The sequence below is a fragment of the Plectropomus leopardus genome, chromosome 19, assembly GCF_026936395.1.
Source record: "Plectropomus leopardus strain MGB_pleo_1.0 chromosome 19, ASM2693639v1, whole genome shotgun sequence".
NCBI classification, from domain to species: domain Eukaryota; kingdom Metazoa; phylum Chordata; class Actinopteri; order Perciformes; family Serranidae; genus Plectropomus; species Plectropomus leopardus.
This window is the reverse complement of record NC_142194.1, coordinates 22,248,986-22,264,090: the sequence shown is the minus strand read 5'-3', so window position 1 is coordinate 22,264,090 and position 15,105 is coordinate 22,248,986. Positions and strand designations below refer to the sequence as shown.

Sequence of the window (15,105 nt, the reverse complement as noted above, 5' to 3'; positions counted from 1 at the left end):
CCATGTGTGCACTAGTTAACTTGCACACAAGAAAATGACTTGTTCCCTTGGACAATAACTTGTTCCCACAAATGAATTAACTTAATTAATTAATTTAATAATTTATCTTGTGTGCAGGAGATTATAGGCTAACTTGTACTTATACAATAATTAACTGGTTTGCACAAGATAATAACTTGTTCCCACAAATTAATTAACTTGATCCCCATGACAATAATCTGTGATTACAAGACAATTTATGTGTGTGCAAACAAACAAGAACTTGTTCCCACTAGTTGTTTTGTCCTCCTAAGATAGTTACCTTGTTTCCTGTGATAATAGCATGATCCCATAAGATAATTAACTAATGCAAATTAATAACTTGTTCCCACAAGTTATTATTTTGTTCTTACAAGATAACAACTTGTTCCCACAAGATAATGAACTTGTTCCCCGTGATATTAACTTGTTCCCACAAGATAATTAACTTTTTCCCTGTGATAATAATTTGTTCCCACAGATTAATGAACTTGTTCCCATAGATTAATTAACTTGTTTCGCATGATAATAATTTGTCACAAGATAGCACAAAAAATAACGTGTTTGCACAAGTTAACCGTGTGTGAGTAGTTAATATTGTCACAAGATAATGATTTGTGCGCACAAGGTTACAATAATATATCACCATTCAGGGGCTCTGTAAATTACAAAGCAGAATGTGGATTTTCTCTGCCTGGTTGGGGATGTTTTACTCAATAGTGGAAATTAATCCAGCACAGTTATAGCAGCTCCTCCACGCCTAGCCCAACTGTGTTGCAAAAACACAGATTTTTAACCCGGAACTGCTATATTAAATATTAAATCACCAGGTCTGTTTGATTTGGAGATGGAGACATCTGTGGATAATCATCAACCACTAGATGCCACTTAATCCTTCTGTAAATTATCCTTTAATATATACTTTTGTGTTACAAATATAATACTCCTAATATTTAATAATGCATCAGTCCCAAGTGCAGTTCTGCTCTGATAACTTTATACTTTCACCAGTTAGATTTTGAATGACAGACTTTCACTTTCACATCGTAGTGTTTCTGCTTTAAGTATTCAGTATCCATCCACACTGACTGTATGAATGATGAGGCAGCTAGTGACGCGCGCGGACTCATTGTAAAAGGGAGCGCGCTGTCGGGTGCGCGCGGAGCGGTGTGCAGATGTGTCGCAGATTTTGTAAAGTCACTGGACGCACGGCAAGATCCAGCAGGAGGAGGAGGAAGTCGCTCCGGACCAACGGGCCTTCAAACTGTCAGGAAAACAAATACGCGGGAGGAGGAGGACAGAACCGGAGCAGCGCTATTATCACCGGTTAACGTTAGCTTAGTTTGCGCCGGAGAAAGACGTTACTTTGACAGTTAAAACCCAAAAAGACAGCGGCGTGCACGGAGATGGAGCTGTCAGCGATTGGAGAGCAAGTGTTTGCTGTGGAATCAATCGTCAAGAAAAGAGTTAGAAAGGTACGCGTTTTAAATGCTGCATAAATGTGTCAGTCAGCACTCAGGAGACACATTTTTTGGGATGCTACTTTGTGTGCTAATGACAGCTTGAGAGCTTAAATGAGCAGAATTGCGCCACTAATCTGGTTATCTAATTGCAGGCTGTATAAAGGGGGCGGGTTACAGGAGGATGTCCCTTTAATGTAACGTGCACCGTGTTGTCACTACAGTTAAACGTGCTAGCAGGAAAAGGACAGCGTTATGTTACGAACCAAAACATCTTTATTTTAGGCCTGTTTACTCCCTAATGGGGTCTGACTCCGAGTTACCAGATGGTGTTGACATATGCAGGTGCGCAGCTAGAAATTATGGTGCTTCAGGATGCACAAGGGCCCCCCAAAACTCCTTTGTTTACAAGTTGCCTCCCTCCCCAGTCATGGTATGGTCAACATCATGCTGAATAATAGGACTATGCTGACAGAGTTATGCCAGTCGAATCGAATTTTGCAGTTCAAAAAGGATATTCAAGGATTCGTTAAAGTTTTAACATCTGAAAGGCTCAAAGGGACGTTCTTTGCAGGTGTCAACCAATATTGGTTTTTCAGGGCCAATACCGCTTATTATTAGTTAATCAGACCAATAACTTGTATTTGAAACTGATAAGCATTTACAATTTTTTTTAAAAAATCTTTCTGTCAGTACTTAGATTTTGGAGTATAGCAAACTCCAACACAAACTATGTTTAAATGCCTTTAGCAAATGTTTAATCAAAACTGAAACATTCAACATGAAAGTTCAGCATAAAAGTCAAGAGCACTCACTCCATAGCAAAATCTGGGGACCAGAACACCCCCAGAAAGTGCGCTGCACAGAAAAAAACGACTGTTCAACTTAACGCAATCTCAGTAGACTGAGGAGTCTCTAACTCATAATTCGAGTCTCTGACTTTGAAGAGGCAGCCCTACTGAATAATTAAACATTAAATGTACAGAGCCGGTCAAAACACTTTAAAAACACTTTAACCGGACATACCACGGACAGTTGCAGGGATCGTTATTAAATTCATTCTAAGATAAGAACCATAATAGCTGGAAGATACATTCTTGCAGCAGAAAGTTAAGGCTTCTGTCTTCGGTCTCATCATGTTGTACACTTGTAAAGACATCATTATCTTATGTTACATGCTGTGCAAAACTGCATGAAAATGCAGTGTGAGTCCACACTGCAATGACTTACGGTGTGCTAAGAAATATTTATTTCTAGATTTAAAAATCTTTCAGATTAATGTTTTCTTAATTTGTAAAATCTGATGAAAAATTATGTCAGATTTTTGTTTTTTGGGGGGGTAGGGATAAAATGTCAATACTTTTATTAATTATTATGGCTTATTGACTAACATAACCTTTAAGCTTAGGGTATACATATTTTATGAATATGAAGCATTTGAAGATACTCCAAGAAATGACATCAATAAGCAAAAATACCAACCGAGGCACAAACTAAAATGAACTTAGAGATTTACTTGATATTAAAATGGTTTGAGCTTCAAGCAAGGCTTCAAAGTGTATAAAGTGAAAGTTTAGTAGAGACAGAATATACATAGGTCAATGTTAAAACCACATGTGGTATTCCGTGGACTATATCTGTCCGTCCACAACTCAAACAAGCCGACATATGTTGCTGCTAACTCTGAAATTCTCAGTAAAGTGCAAAATATTAGATGATAGCTTGATATTTCGCTTATAGGAGGATAACCATACATAAACAAGATTTTGAGACTTAAATCCAGTGTTTGGGTTATCAAAGTACACAAAGGCATCTTGAGTTGAGCTGTCCGATAGTATGATGATATTTTCACGCTTTGCAGGTGAAGTATATGATCTACATTGCACGTTATGGATGATATGGGCACCTTTTTACTGTATATGTGGAAGTGGGTAAGGAAAATGAAGTCGGGAAAAGTGATGACTTCACCCGCTGGGAATACCTTTGAGAGCTGGGAAGTTATTATGGGATGATGTCACCAAGGGTGACTAACTCTGAGTAGCTTGGCTGGTGTATGAGAAACATAGAGTACACTTTTCATTATCTGTTAATTATGGATATTTTCTGATGGCATGGCAACAACTCCATTCAACAGCAACAATATAGTGGAATATAGACAATAAGGAGGTAAATATCACCCACAGCAAGTATCATAGTCAAGAAAACCACTGACTAAGACAGTGAAGAGGTCTGATCTTTACTTGCACGACTATACTTTCATTACTTGTATAATACTATACAGTCTGCAATTCATAATGGTTTGAGCTTAGTAAGATCTTAACCGTCAACAAGCAAACATGTCATCTCCTTTCTAATGATGCTGACGCCCTTTGGCGAATCATTAACAAGATGCATCACCCTGCAAAATTCAATGAAATCCAAATCCTTGTTGTGACAATTAGAGCCTGAAAACTTTAATCAAACTAAAATATAATCTTTGATGTCTGAGATATTGCTCCTGATCTTATAGCCTAGTTGTGTCTGTTTATTGTTACACCTCCATTTCATCATTAAATAAAAAAATCCCAAATGATTATGTTTGGTGAAGGCGCATTATGACTTGCTTAAAGTTTAGGATTTGTCAGTCTTGACTTAAGTTCAAAGACTTGAGGCTTACTTGTGACTTGCAAAACAATGACTTGGCCCCACTTCTGCTAGCTGCAGATGTACACTTCCTTCTGTGCTGTGATTCAGTAGGCAGGTGTTGCTCTGTAGACAGAAAACAAGAAACTGCTCACAACCAGGTTGCTGGATTATCTTGATTATTGATTATCAGGATTTCTGGAAATAGACATTGCTGTTTTTCAAATGTATTTTTTGGCACTAACAGCACCACAAACCAAGTGCCATATAGTTCCATTATATTGGAGAGAAGGTAGACATCTCTACTGTCCATATCTCCAACGCTCAGCAACTCACACCTAAACTATCTAGATAGATAAATAGCACTACAGGTAAGAGGAAAAATATGTATTTTTCGGTTTTGGGGTGAACTGTCCCTTTAAGGCATTATATTTTGAAGTCTCACTCCCTGACTGATACTGCTCTTAAACTTTGTGTCCTCAGGGGAATGTGGAGTATCTGTTGAAGTGGAAAGGATGGCCTCCAAAGTAAGTAAACTTCATCAGAGGGCTTGTTGGATTACACAACAGTCCCAAATGTACATCATATTCCCATTGCCACATGTATCACATTAATGGACCATACACATTTTTGAATCCTCTTACAGGTATAGCACATGGGAACCTGAGGAACACATTCTGGACCAGCGTTTGGTGCAGGCCTATGAAGAAAAGTAAGACTCCACTGCACATATAATAATACTCGCCCTGAATCCAGGATATTTTAGAGGGTTTGAGACCAGTTTGCTACAGTTACCAAACATCATTTGAACTGTCATGGGCATTTCAACCAAAAATAAATTGGTACAGAATCTGAAACGTTTAGCTGAAACCAAACCGTGTCATAGTTTAAAGATTGGAAACAGAGGATGGAGAAGTTGAAATCATCAGAAAAAAATCTTGTGCAGTATTTTCATCAATAGCTGGTTCATGCTTGATTTTTGGGTAAAAGCAGTAACAGAACAATGGTAGGTAATAAATGTTATGTGCGCATTTGCTGCTACTGTTTACTTTCAGTTGTGCATTGTGTAACGCCCTCTGTTGATGACACATCTTTGATTGACAGTGGTTCAGCGCAAAACTGGTGGAAACGCCAGCTGGTATGCTACATAGCACCAATCCTCCAGGAATCATAAACAGAACCAGTTCAAGAACCAGAGCAGATTTAGTGGAATAGTTGAAATATTCAGAACAAATCTCTTTTCTTCTTACATTACATGAATCGTTAAGAGATTGCTCCCCCCAAATCATCTCCAAAGTTGGTCCTAAAAACATCTGTCCACACTTATAAAGGTGGTGTAAAATATGAATGTTTTGTAAAATAAGCAGGCAGCTTCTTGACAAAGTGTCATAAATCTGGTGGACCGATGAAAAATAAAATAGTAGTTGCAAAGTAGCAGAATGTTTTTATTAGCTGCTAGAATTTGTTCTGTTAATATAGATTTGTTTTTATCCCAAAACAAGCATGGACTATTGATGAGACCAATGCATGCTCTTTTTTTCCCAGTGATTTCCCACTGAACTGTTACAGCTGACTGAAGCAGCACAGGCAGGCAGCACCCAAATGCAGAACAACAAGCAGGTGTTTTAGAAAAAAATACTTTGAAGAAAAACAGGCTTACAAGCAGGTGAGATGAATTCCAACCAGGCAGACGAACAGGAGGAATCATCGACAGGAAAAACCAAAAACGCAGGGAAACCACAGGGAACATGAACAGATGATCAAACTGGGCCTGTAGCAGTAGGAGACAGTAATCAGGGAAGCAAAAACAGGTGAGTGAGGGACTGGTGTAACAAATCAGGAAGACACAATGACAGGAAGTAAAACCGGACATGACACATGAGCAGTAAGCCTACAAAATAAAACAAGAAACAGACTAACCCTTAAAAAACTGAGCAATAATGTTGGACTTCTTTCATAAACCTGGAAATTAATAGGCATCTTAACAAGACATGGTCCAAAAATTAGCAGGAAATTAGTAAATAAATAAATAAAAAATAACAAGAACATGACCTGAAAATAATTTAAAAAAAGAAAAAAAACAAAAAAGAAAAACAGAAACAAATAAGAAAATGACAAAAAAAACCCAACTTTTTTTCCCTGTAACATAATTTTAAATATATTTTTACATATACAGTTTTCTAGACATTTTTCCGTAGAATTTTTCAAATTTTTGTAATTAATTTCCAGGTCATTTTCTTGTCACTTTTTATGATTTTTTTTTTTTGCATTTTGTAGGACATTTCTCGCCAATTTGCTTATTGTCCTTTTTCGCTTGTTTTTTGAATAAATACATTTTTTTATTTTAGTGTCATGCCACCTACAGGCCCATCCTGCATGGGATTATATGACACCTTTACAACAAAGAAAACAATAGTCCACAGTACATATTTCATTACGTGAAAATAGCTTCTGGTATTGCTGGCCAAAAATCATAATTACAGCTGAACAACAAATTCAAAATTACATTAAAAAATAAATAAGATAAATAAATAATTTAAAAATAATAATAATTAGTAATTAGTAATTACAAAAATAAATTAGTAATAATTATAAAAGATCAGAAATCGAAAGAAATCAAACCAATTTGCTCAGGTTTCAGGGGCTTAATAGCTTGTAAAAGGCATCTCAACACAGCACAAGGACACTGATGTTGATCCAGGTTTTTAAACATAAAGGAATACATGTTTATTGGTTAACTCATTGTTAACATCCAAGTTTGCTTTGCTAGCTGTCTTGTTCCGCTACCTTTGACAATGGACTGTTGTGTTTTTGTCGTGTTACACTGCCTGTGGATCAGTGAAATATTGTAAGCAAAACGGGACGCAGTACTGATGTACTGACATGTGCCATCAGCCTACGTTTAACAGTGTGCTTGGCTTTTTAGAGAGCAGAGAGAGAGAACTTTGGGGCACAGGAGAAAAGGATCCAAAGCCAAAAGACTCCTTCTGCAGGTAAACCAAGAGTAACTGTTTTGTGCTATTTATACAACTCAGTTTCATTTTCCTGTTTGCTTTTTCGCCCATCCAGTTTGACTGTAACTCCAAACACTCAGACTGAATTCAAAAGTAATTCAAGCTTTAATTTTCGAGCTCTCTCTCATCTATATTCAGGATACCGTCTACACCATGGACCTCCGCAGCGCTCACAAGACTCCAGAGCAACCTCCGCCACGCCTGCGTCTCTCCCTGACACGCTCTCTGCTCCCCGAGGATGAGGATCAGCCGTACGATGCCAGCAGGCAGCACCCACAATCACAACTGGCACATCAGGACAGCAAACCCAGGAGGTCAGAGTTCACGTGCCTTGACTCGAACCCCCCAAGTCCCACACAAGAGGACTGGGGAGACGAGGAGGAAGAGGAGGACAATGTTGAAAGTGAAGAGGATAGAGAGGAGGAGGCGCTAAAGGAGACAACAGAGAAGAGCGGAGGCACTTTAAATGGTAAGTGTGTCAGTTGGTCAGCCAGTGGACTCTAATCACCATCACGACCCAGTTTACTTGACTCGTTGTGAACCGTCCAGTTGGCACGGCCATGCCCGGGCTTTTTTTCACCAGGCACGCAACCAAAAACATGAGCTGATTAAAGTAAATATCATGCAGACATCATAAACAACTGTGTATCTGAAGTCTCTGCTGTGAAACAACAGTCTGTCCCATGGTGCAGCAGTCCTCTGCTTTGAAGCTTGACGCCACAGCAGATGAAGATTTTAATAAATTAATGATGATTTAAATGCCTTTACGCAGACAATAGCACAGTCCAGAGACATTATGTTTTTTGGCTGTCTGTCCGTTTATCCCATTTAAAAAAAAACAAAAAAAAAAAACTTGTACAAACATGCACTTGGACTCAATGATGGGCTGATTTGATTTTGGTTGTCAAAGGTCAAGGTGACAGTGCAGCTGTCTCATTTTCAACACCATACCTCAAGAATACTTTGAGGGATTTCTTTTTAATTTGGCACAAACGTCCAATAGAACTTGAAGGAGTTTTTCTCTTGGTTGCTGCAAGTAGAAAAAACTCTCACCCTCCCAGGGTGAGTGCTATGTTCAGAATTCTTAAAAGCAACTCAATAAGCAGTAAATAACTGAATGTCCACACAGAATTTAGAATTTTGAGTTCAAACCTTTTAGTGAATCTTTTCAAGCAAGCAATGAGCAGTTACAGAGCTCTGGATCAGAAATGCATCTCCCTAGCCGATAACATCAGCGAGTCAGCCTGCATTCTGACAACCTGTCTTTCCCTGATCCAGTATTTTATACTATTTACAATGAGGAAATGTGAATGAAGGTAGAATCATCTTCTGGTTGGTTCCCCTCGTCATCTGGCTCCCCATTCAGCGTGGCATTTTCTCTGGATTGGTCAACTTCGAGGACAGTCCCTTTTTAGGAGTTGTTTTTTTTTCTCTGCATGACCTGTTGAACTCAGTCACAGAGACCAGACACCCACACTCTTTTTTTGTCTCATATACACATTAAATTTTCCTCATTTTTGTCTCTGTTTACGGGTGACCTTCACATGACACTCCTAAATGACCTATACAGTAGCATTTCAGTTCCTCTAACGGTAGTTTCAGCATTCTTACTTCAGCATTCTTGCAATTGCATAACAATTTTAACCTTTCTTGGACAGAGCCTTAAGGGCTCATGTCACATGAAACTTGTTCCCTATCCTAGCATTATAGTCACACTTTAGCTGGAATCATTGTTCAGTTACAGAGATTTAGGTTACATACTTACATACTCCAACAAACTCAACAATGAACTGAATACATTTTGGTTGCCATAGGCCAAAGGTCACTTGGACCTTACATCTCTTTCATGTGAATGTGTTTTCTCAAGAACTCCTTGAGGGAATTTCTTCAAATATGGCACCAAAACTCAGTTTGACCCACCTGTGAACTTATTAGAATTTGGTGGTCAAAGGTCAAGGTCACCATGACTTTGTCTGTCTCTTTCTCGTTAACGAAATATTTTTTAAAAACTTTTAGGGAATTTTTTTCAAATTTAACACGCATTCACTTTTAGTCAGTGATGAACTACTTAGACTTTTGTGGTCAAAGGTCAAGGTCAGTGTGACTTTGTGTGTTTTATTCTGTTGAATGCAATATCTCAAGAATACCTCAAGGGATTTTTTTCCAAATTTGGCATCCAACATCCACTTGGACTCAAAAATGAAAAGTTTAGAATTTCGTGGTCAGAGGTCAAGGTTACTATGACTTTACGAAACATTATGTTGGCCATAACTTAAGACTTTGTTCATTAGTTATGACAAACTTATAGTGTAGTTTGACAGAGCTGTGATAAACATTTTCGTGATTTAAAGGTGAGACATCAGTAAATCTCCCCAAATTAATGACAAATTGATCGCAGAACGGGGCACTTGTCTCCTCCGCGTCGCCTCTAAAGAAAGTCAGATCTGTCTGCTCCTGCAGCCACATACCTGCCTGTTCGTAACAACTATCAGAGCAGAGACAGTCTGTCCAGTTCAGTCCAGGGAGGTTAATTCAGTACCAGTACATGTGATACCGAATACAATCAACTCTACCCTCTGTCTTCCTCTCTCCTTAATACCATCTCACACAGGAAAGGAGAGGACAGGAGAGTGGAGCTCCGCCATCGAGGCATCAGAGAAGCCTGATGACACCTGGAGGCCCATCATCTGTCCGGGGGAAGTGACAGTCACAGACGTCACCCTCAACTCCCTCACAGTGACTTTCCGAGAGTCCAGAGTGGCCAAAGGCTTCTTCAGAGACTGGGGTTTGGCGATCTGATGTGTGATGTTTTAGTAGGTTTGGTGGGGAGGGCGCTGCAAAAGGGTTTAATCACAGGTCGGGAATGGCAGTTGAGGGCCATTGAGAGCAGTTGAGTTGTTGGTGTTATTCCCTTCCGCTCTGTTGTTCCCCTCACCTACTGCTTCCAACCTGGTCACGTTTACATGCACAGAGTCACCTTACATTGTGTTTAAGCTTACTGTTCATCTTTGTTACAGTTGGACAGAGTTACCTTGAATTCTGCTGGTGAGTGAGGGCGTGCAAAAATGCGAAAGTAACTCTACAGCCGCTCAATAACCCCAACAATTTAGTCATTTTCTCCAAAGAGACACAACCAAAACATGGTGAATGTCAGCAAATTGAAAGTGAATCTGTTAACTCTACCGAGTCTAAAAGTTTGCATTCTTTTACAGCAGCTGCTCCTCTCATCCATTGATCCGATTTAATCAGCTCTGATAGGTTCATTTGTTAATTATCCAGCCCAGGAGTCACAAACTTAAAAAAAGAAAACTCTCAAAGTGCTCCGCCTCAATTGCGTTAACATCTGACTTTGGAAAGGGGACACACAATAAAAAAAAGGGGACATGCGCTCATTTAAATAAGAGGGAAAAAAGAAAGTTTGCTGTCGTCGTTGTCATCTTCCCCTTGACCCCGCCACATAGTCTCATTGTTTTGGAAACACTGATACTCTCATAGTGCTACCTTTAGCACTATTACCTTTAAATCGGTTAACAGAATGGGCCTCATACGTGAAATCGTTGGTGTTTTTATCTTCTCTCATGCTTTTATTTTGTGAGATTGTCACAGGGTGAGGTTGGAGGAGGTCCCGAATGCAGAACAAAAACAGCAGACAGGAGTAAAGACAAAAGGCGAGCTTTAATGCTGATTGTAAAGTCCAAAAACACAAAGTACAAATAAAATATGAATCAAAACCCAAAATGAATAAAGAAAACAAGGATCACAGGGAAAAATGCGGGTGCAGACAGGAGCAAACACGCAGGAGAACACTGGGAGGATAACTGGGTAGAGTCACAGCAGCGATAACACAGGAATACAGGGTAGTATCACAGTGAAGGTCAGATTAAGGGAAACACACAGGTATTTGTACACACAGGGGACTAATCAAGACAACAACACACAGCTGAGGTAGGTGGACACAAGAAACACAGGGATTGGCTAACAAATGAAGGTGCAGCTGGGAACACTAGGAAGGAGCAAACGAGACTAAAACAGAAACAGGTGGAGGTAAAACCAGACATGATACATTACAAAATAAAACAGGAAAAAAAACGTGAGAAACAAGGGAAACCCAACCAGAAACCCCCCCAAAAACAAAGTCCAAAATATATTCAAAACCCATAACCATGACAGAGTTGGGCTCTTACAAATTTTCCAAGTCAGACTGAGCAAGAGTAACAAGCTTGCACTTGTACATTTGACCAAAAAAGTTCACAGCAGCTACAATCATAAGGTAAATGTAGTGGTTTGTATGAACTGGAACGAGGAGTTTAGGTCAAGTAATGTGAGTAGTTGTGACGCGTTCTCTGTGCATGTAAACGCTGTTTCTCTCTTCCACACTAAACTAACCGTTCAGTACTGGATTCGTGTACATAAACTCCGGTGAGGTGGGCCTAGCCGTCAGTCCCATACTAACATACAGTGCTGTACCTTGTAGCCTGTGAACACATAGACTGTTACTACTGTACAACACACAGCGTAGTCCTGTATGCGTTTCAGAATCAGATGATTTGATCCGCCTGCATGCCTTTCCTCCTCCGGTACAGTTATATCGATGCAAAGACAGACTGTAGTTTTCTCCGCTTACCCTCCGAGCGTCTTCATCTCAAAACACACAACTCAACACACACTCGATGACTGAGTAATGTACCAAATTGGTAACGTACCAAGAAACTAGAGGAGACGTGATGACAGAATGTACTATGGAATTGCACTGAATTTACTGAGCTTTGTGTGTCCATCAGGAGCCAACAGGGTAAATCACAGAGTTTACATGACAAAAACACTAAAGGGTTTTATTGATTTCCTGCATTCTTAAAGGGATAGATTTTTTTAAATGGGGTTGTATGAGTTAACTATGTATTGTACTGCTGTGGACAAAATCAGCAACAAAACATATTTTAGTCACCTAAAAAATCAATATTAGTTCAAGCATCGGATAAATTCCGAATATCTTCATAGCTCTTGGGGAAATAAGGCCGTTTTCTATGCTCCCTCCAAAGGAGCCTATCAGACTCCATTGCCAAAAACAGTAATTTTACCTCACAGAACACAGGAGCTGTTGATCTATCACTGCCTTGATTAGTTTTTGGGCGACTTTGGTGCATCAAAACTAACCCTTTAAAACACCAAAGTCACACAATAACAGAAACTAACTAGTTGATCAAGGCAGGAGTAGACCAGCAGATCATTTAGAAATGTTTCAGATCAGCTTGCAGCTTCTCATGACGGGGGTTTGCAAGAAGATATTCTCTTTTGTCAAAGAATCGATTCACAATTTTTTAATTCTGCGGGGCCCAAATGAACAGTAAAACTGTTTTGCTTGATGTTCTACTTGTTCATACTGGCCATTGAGAAGTCCTGAGCTCCAAAAAGATTTTGTCAAAAGGGAACCTATACAAAAGTTAACAAGCAATTTTTTGCAATCAGTGGAGTCGCCCCCTACTGGCTGTTAGGAAGAATGCAGGTTTATGGCCCTCAGCAGACTTCAGTCTGGTTTTAAAGCTCATTCTTGAGCTTGGAAACAGCTGAACAATTTCACCTCAAGATCTGTTACCAATAGAATAATATTATTGGATGTAATATCAGCCAGTAAAAATGTCTGTAATTCCAGGACAATCTAGCAAACTCCATCTGAATGAAAGTGAAACCTGTTGCTGCTTAGAAGGTAGAAAATTCATCTAAAAACCTGCATTATGCTGCAGAAAATGGATAAAATATATGCAATTTGGAGTTAATGAGCTAAAAAAGTTTAACGCAGGGTGATCCAGCTCCATCCAGCAAGCAAACAATCATAACAAATAATGCTATATTGATGTAATTACAAGTGTATTGAAAGTCTAAAAAAGACCCATATCACTCACTTAAAATCCCAGTGTGTTTGCCTGACCCTGCTGGCTTCCTGCCCAGTGGACACAGGAGCTAATGTGATGTGTCACGTCTGTGGAATCTTCCACAGCGGCGTCCCATTGGTCAGCATGTTGTTTATCGTACACTGAGGATGATGGGTAAGCATCTCGTGATCCCAAAACTGTCTGTGTGTGACAATGAAGCTGCAGGGAATGGAAGTGCCTGATGTTGCATCATTTTGTTGTTGTTGTTGTAGCTTTTAGGGCTAATGTCTCCCTCTATACTACACACACACACACACACACACACACACACACACACACACACACACACAGTTACTGTCCGGCCTTTCTTTGGTTTAACTGAATGCACGACTGATGCTTTTAAGACTTGAAATATGAGGAGACTTTAAAGGGGAGGAGGATGAAACGTTTATTTTTTAGTCGTTATTTTTCTACATTGACCTGAATGTATATTTATGTGTATTTGTGGCGCAGATGACTGAATAGTTTTTATACGGTTTGTGATAACCACTGAGCTGATGCCATATTTCAACGTACTGACGTGACAAAACAAGCACCCGGATTCGACGTCGCTTGATGTGGTCGCTTGTGCAGCTTCCGTCCACCAAGCGAAGAACCTTTGCACTTTATCGTGATGTAAACCTGCACATTACCTGCTCCGGTCTTTCAAGTGTCATTGTGTATAGAATATTTCTATGGTGATAATAAAATAAATGTTGCTCATATTTCATATCAATTTAATCTCTTGTTGCATTGCTTGTTGGTGTCCCAAAGGGTGACGGGCGGAATGATTCAGTTCAGCTTTGGTTCCCTTGGTTGATGCATTTAAAAACTCAACCTTTCCAAACATTCAAGTTGTGATATTCTTTACAAAATATAATAATAATAATAATAATAATAATAATAATAATAATATATTACAAAAATGAAACAAAATCAGACAATAAAAAGACTGTCAATGGTAAAAAGAAACGTGTAAGTACAGATAACAGTAAGAGAAGTTAAAATGAAAGAATTATTCTAAAATAATAATAACATTAATTCAGGGTTCCTGCACATTTTAAATTTTAAACTCCATTTTACATTTAAAAAAAATAATAAAAAATTTAAAAAAAAATATTTTTTTTAATTTTGAACTCCAGGTACAATATTGCTTTTTACTTTTAAACATTATTATAAGACTTTTTATTTTCACTTATTTGATTCTGTTTTGCTACTGTATTTTTGGGGCAATCTAGTGCAAGAATTTCCTTCAGGATTAATAAAGTTCTTTATCTTATTTCTGCCAAGTAATTTTAATTTTTTTTTCATAATATTTTACTCAATTTCCAGGACTTTATTTAAGTAGTTTAAACTGCCTATGTAGAGATACGGTTTATTTTAACACGGACTCTCCAGGCATTTGCGGATCAGCGAACTGTTGTTACCTGCCACATTTACTCCTTTGTTAGACATCCATCTGTAAACTAGCTGCATATTTTAATAGACCAGACTGGCACACAGGAACTTCGGTTAATTCCAAACCATTTCCAGGCCTGGAAAGGTTTTTCTAATATCCTAACTTTTTGAAGGAATTTCATGACTGTGGGAACCCTGTGAATTATAAACCAGACTATATAAATAAGTGTTCAGCTGGCAGGTTGGATGTGCTGCCAAATTCAGGAAAATGACCAGGAGACGGCTTATTGTAGTGAAATAAACATTCGGTTCACAGGAAACAGCTGTGGCATTGTGTTGTGTGATCAAACAGCACATTTTAAAACGGCCTTTTAATGTGAGCATCCCGAGGCACACCTGTGCAGTAATGATGCTGTTTAATCAGACACACCTGTCAGGGGGACGAGACGTGCTCACTCACTAAGAGTTTAACATGTTTCGGACCAAAATTTGTTCTTGAGTGCATAAGAAAAGTCTAAGATCTTTAACAACTCATGAAAAAAGAGAGAATAAAACTTTTGGGAAAATTCCACAATAAGAGAGGGCTGGACTCCAGACCAGACATCACAACTTTTTTTTTTGTTTTTTTACAAGAACTTGGGCAATTTGGCAACGCAGTAAGAGGCCTCAAAAACAAAAAAGGCA

The 15,105-nt window shown here is 38.8% G+C and overlaps 1 protein-coding gene across 1 annotated transcript; it reads left to right on the top strand.

Annotated features, from left to right (window-relative positions):
- Window positions 1-1,176: 1,176 nt before the first annotated feature.
- Window positions 1,177-13,748, top strand: cbx7b (chromobox homolog 7b). Its single transcript, XM_042507714.2, has 6 exons — window positions 1,177-1,493; window positions 4,584-4,627; window positions 4,747-4,812; window positions 7,027-7,093; window positions 7,253-7,583; window positions 9,726-13,748. The coding sequence occupies exons 1-6, from the start codon at window positions 1,425-1,427 to the stop codon at window positions 9,911-9,913; spliced, it is 765 nt and encodes a 254-aa protein (XP_042363648.1). The 5' UTR covers window positions 1,177-1,424; the 3' UTR covers window positions 9,914-13,748.
- The last annotated feature ends 1,357 nt before the right edge of the window (window positions 13,749-15,105 follow it).

Excerpts from the sequence above, each read along its gene's own strand:
- cbx7b (XM_042507714.2), top strand. The coding sequence starts at position 1,425 with ATGGAGCTGTCAGCGATTGGAGAGCAAGTGTTTGCTGTGGAATCAATC. Across the intron at positions 4,628-4,746 it reads TGGAAAGGATGGCCTCCAAA|GTATAGCACATGGGAACCTG; the intron begins GTAAGTAAACTT and ends ATCCTCTTACAG. Across the intron at positions 7,584-9,725 it reads GAGCGGAGGCACTTTAAATG|GAAAGGAGAGGACAGGAGAG; the intron begins GTAAGTGTGTCA and ends CATCTCACACAG.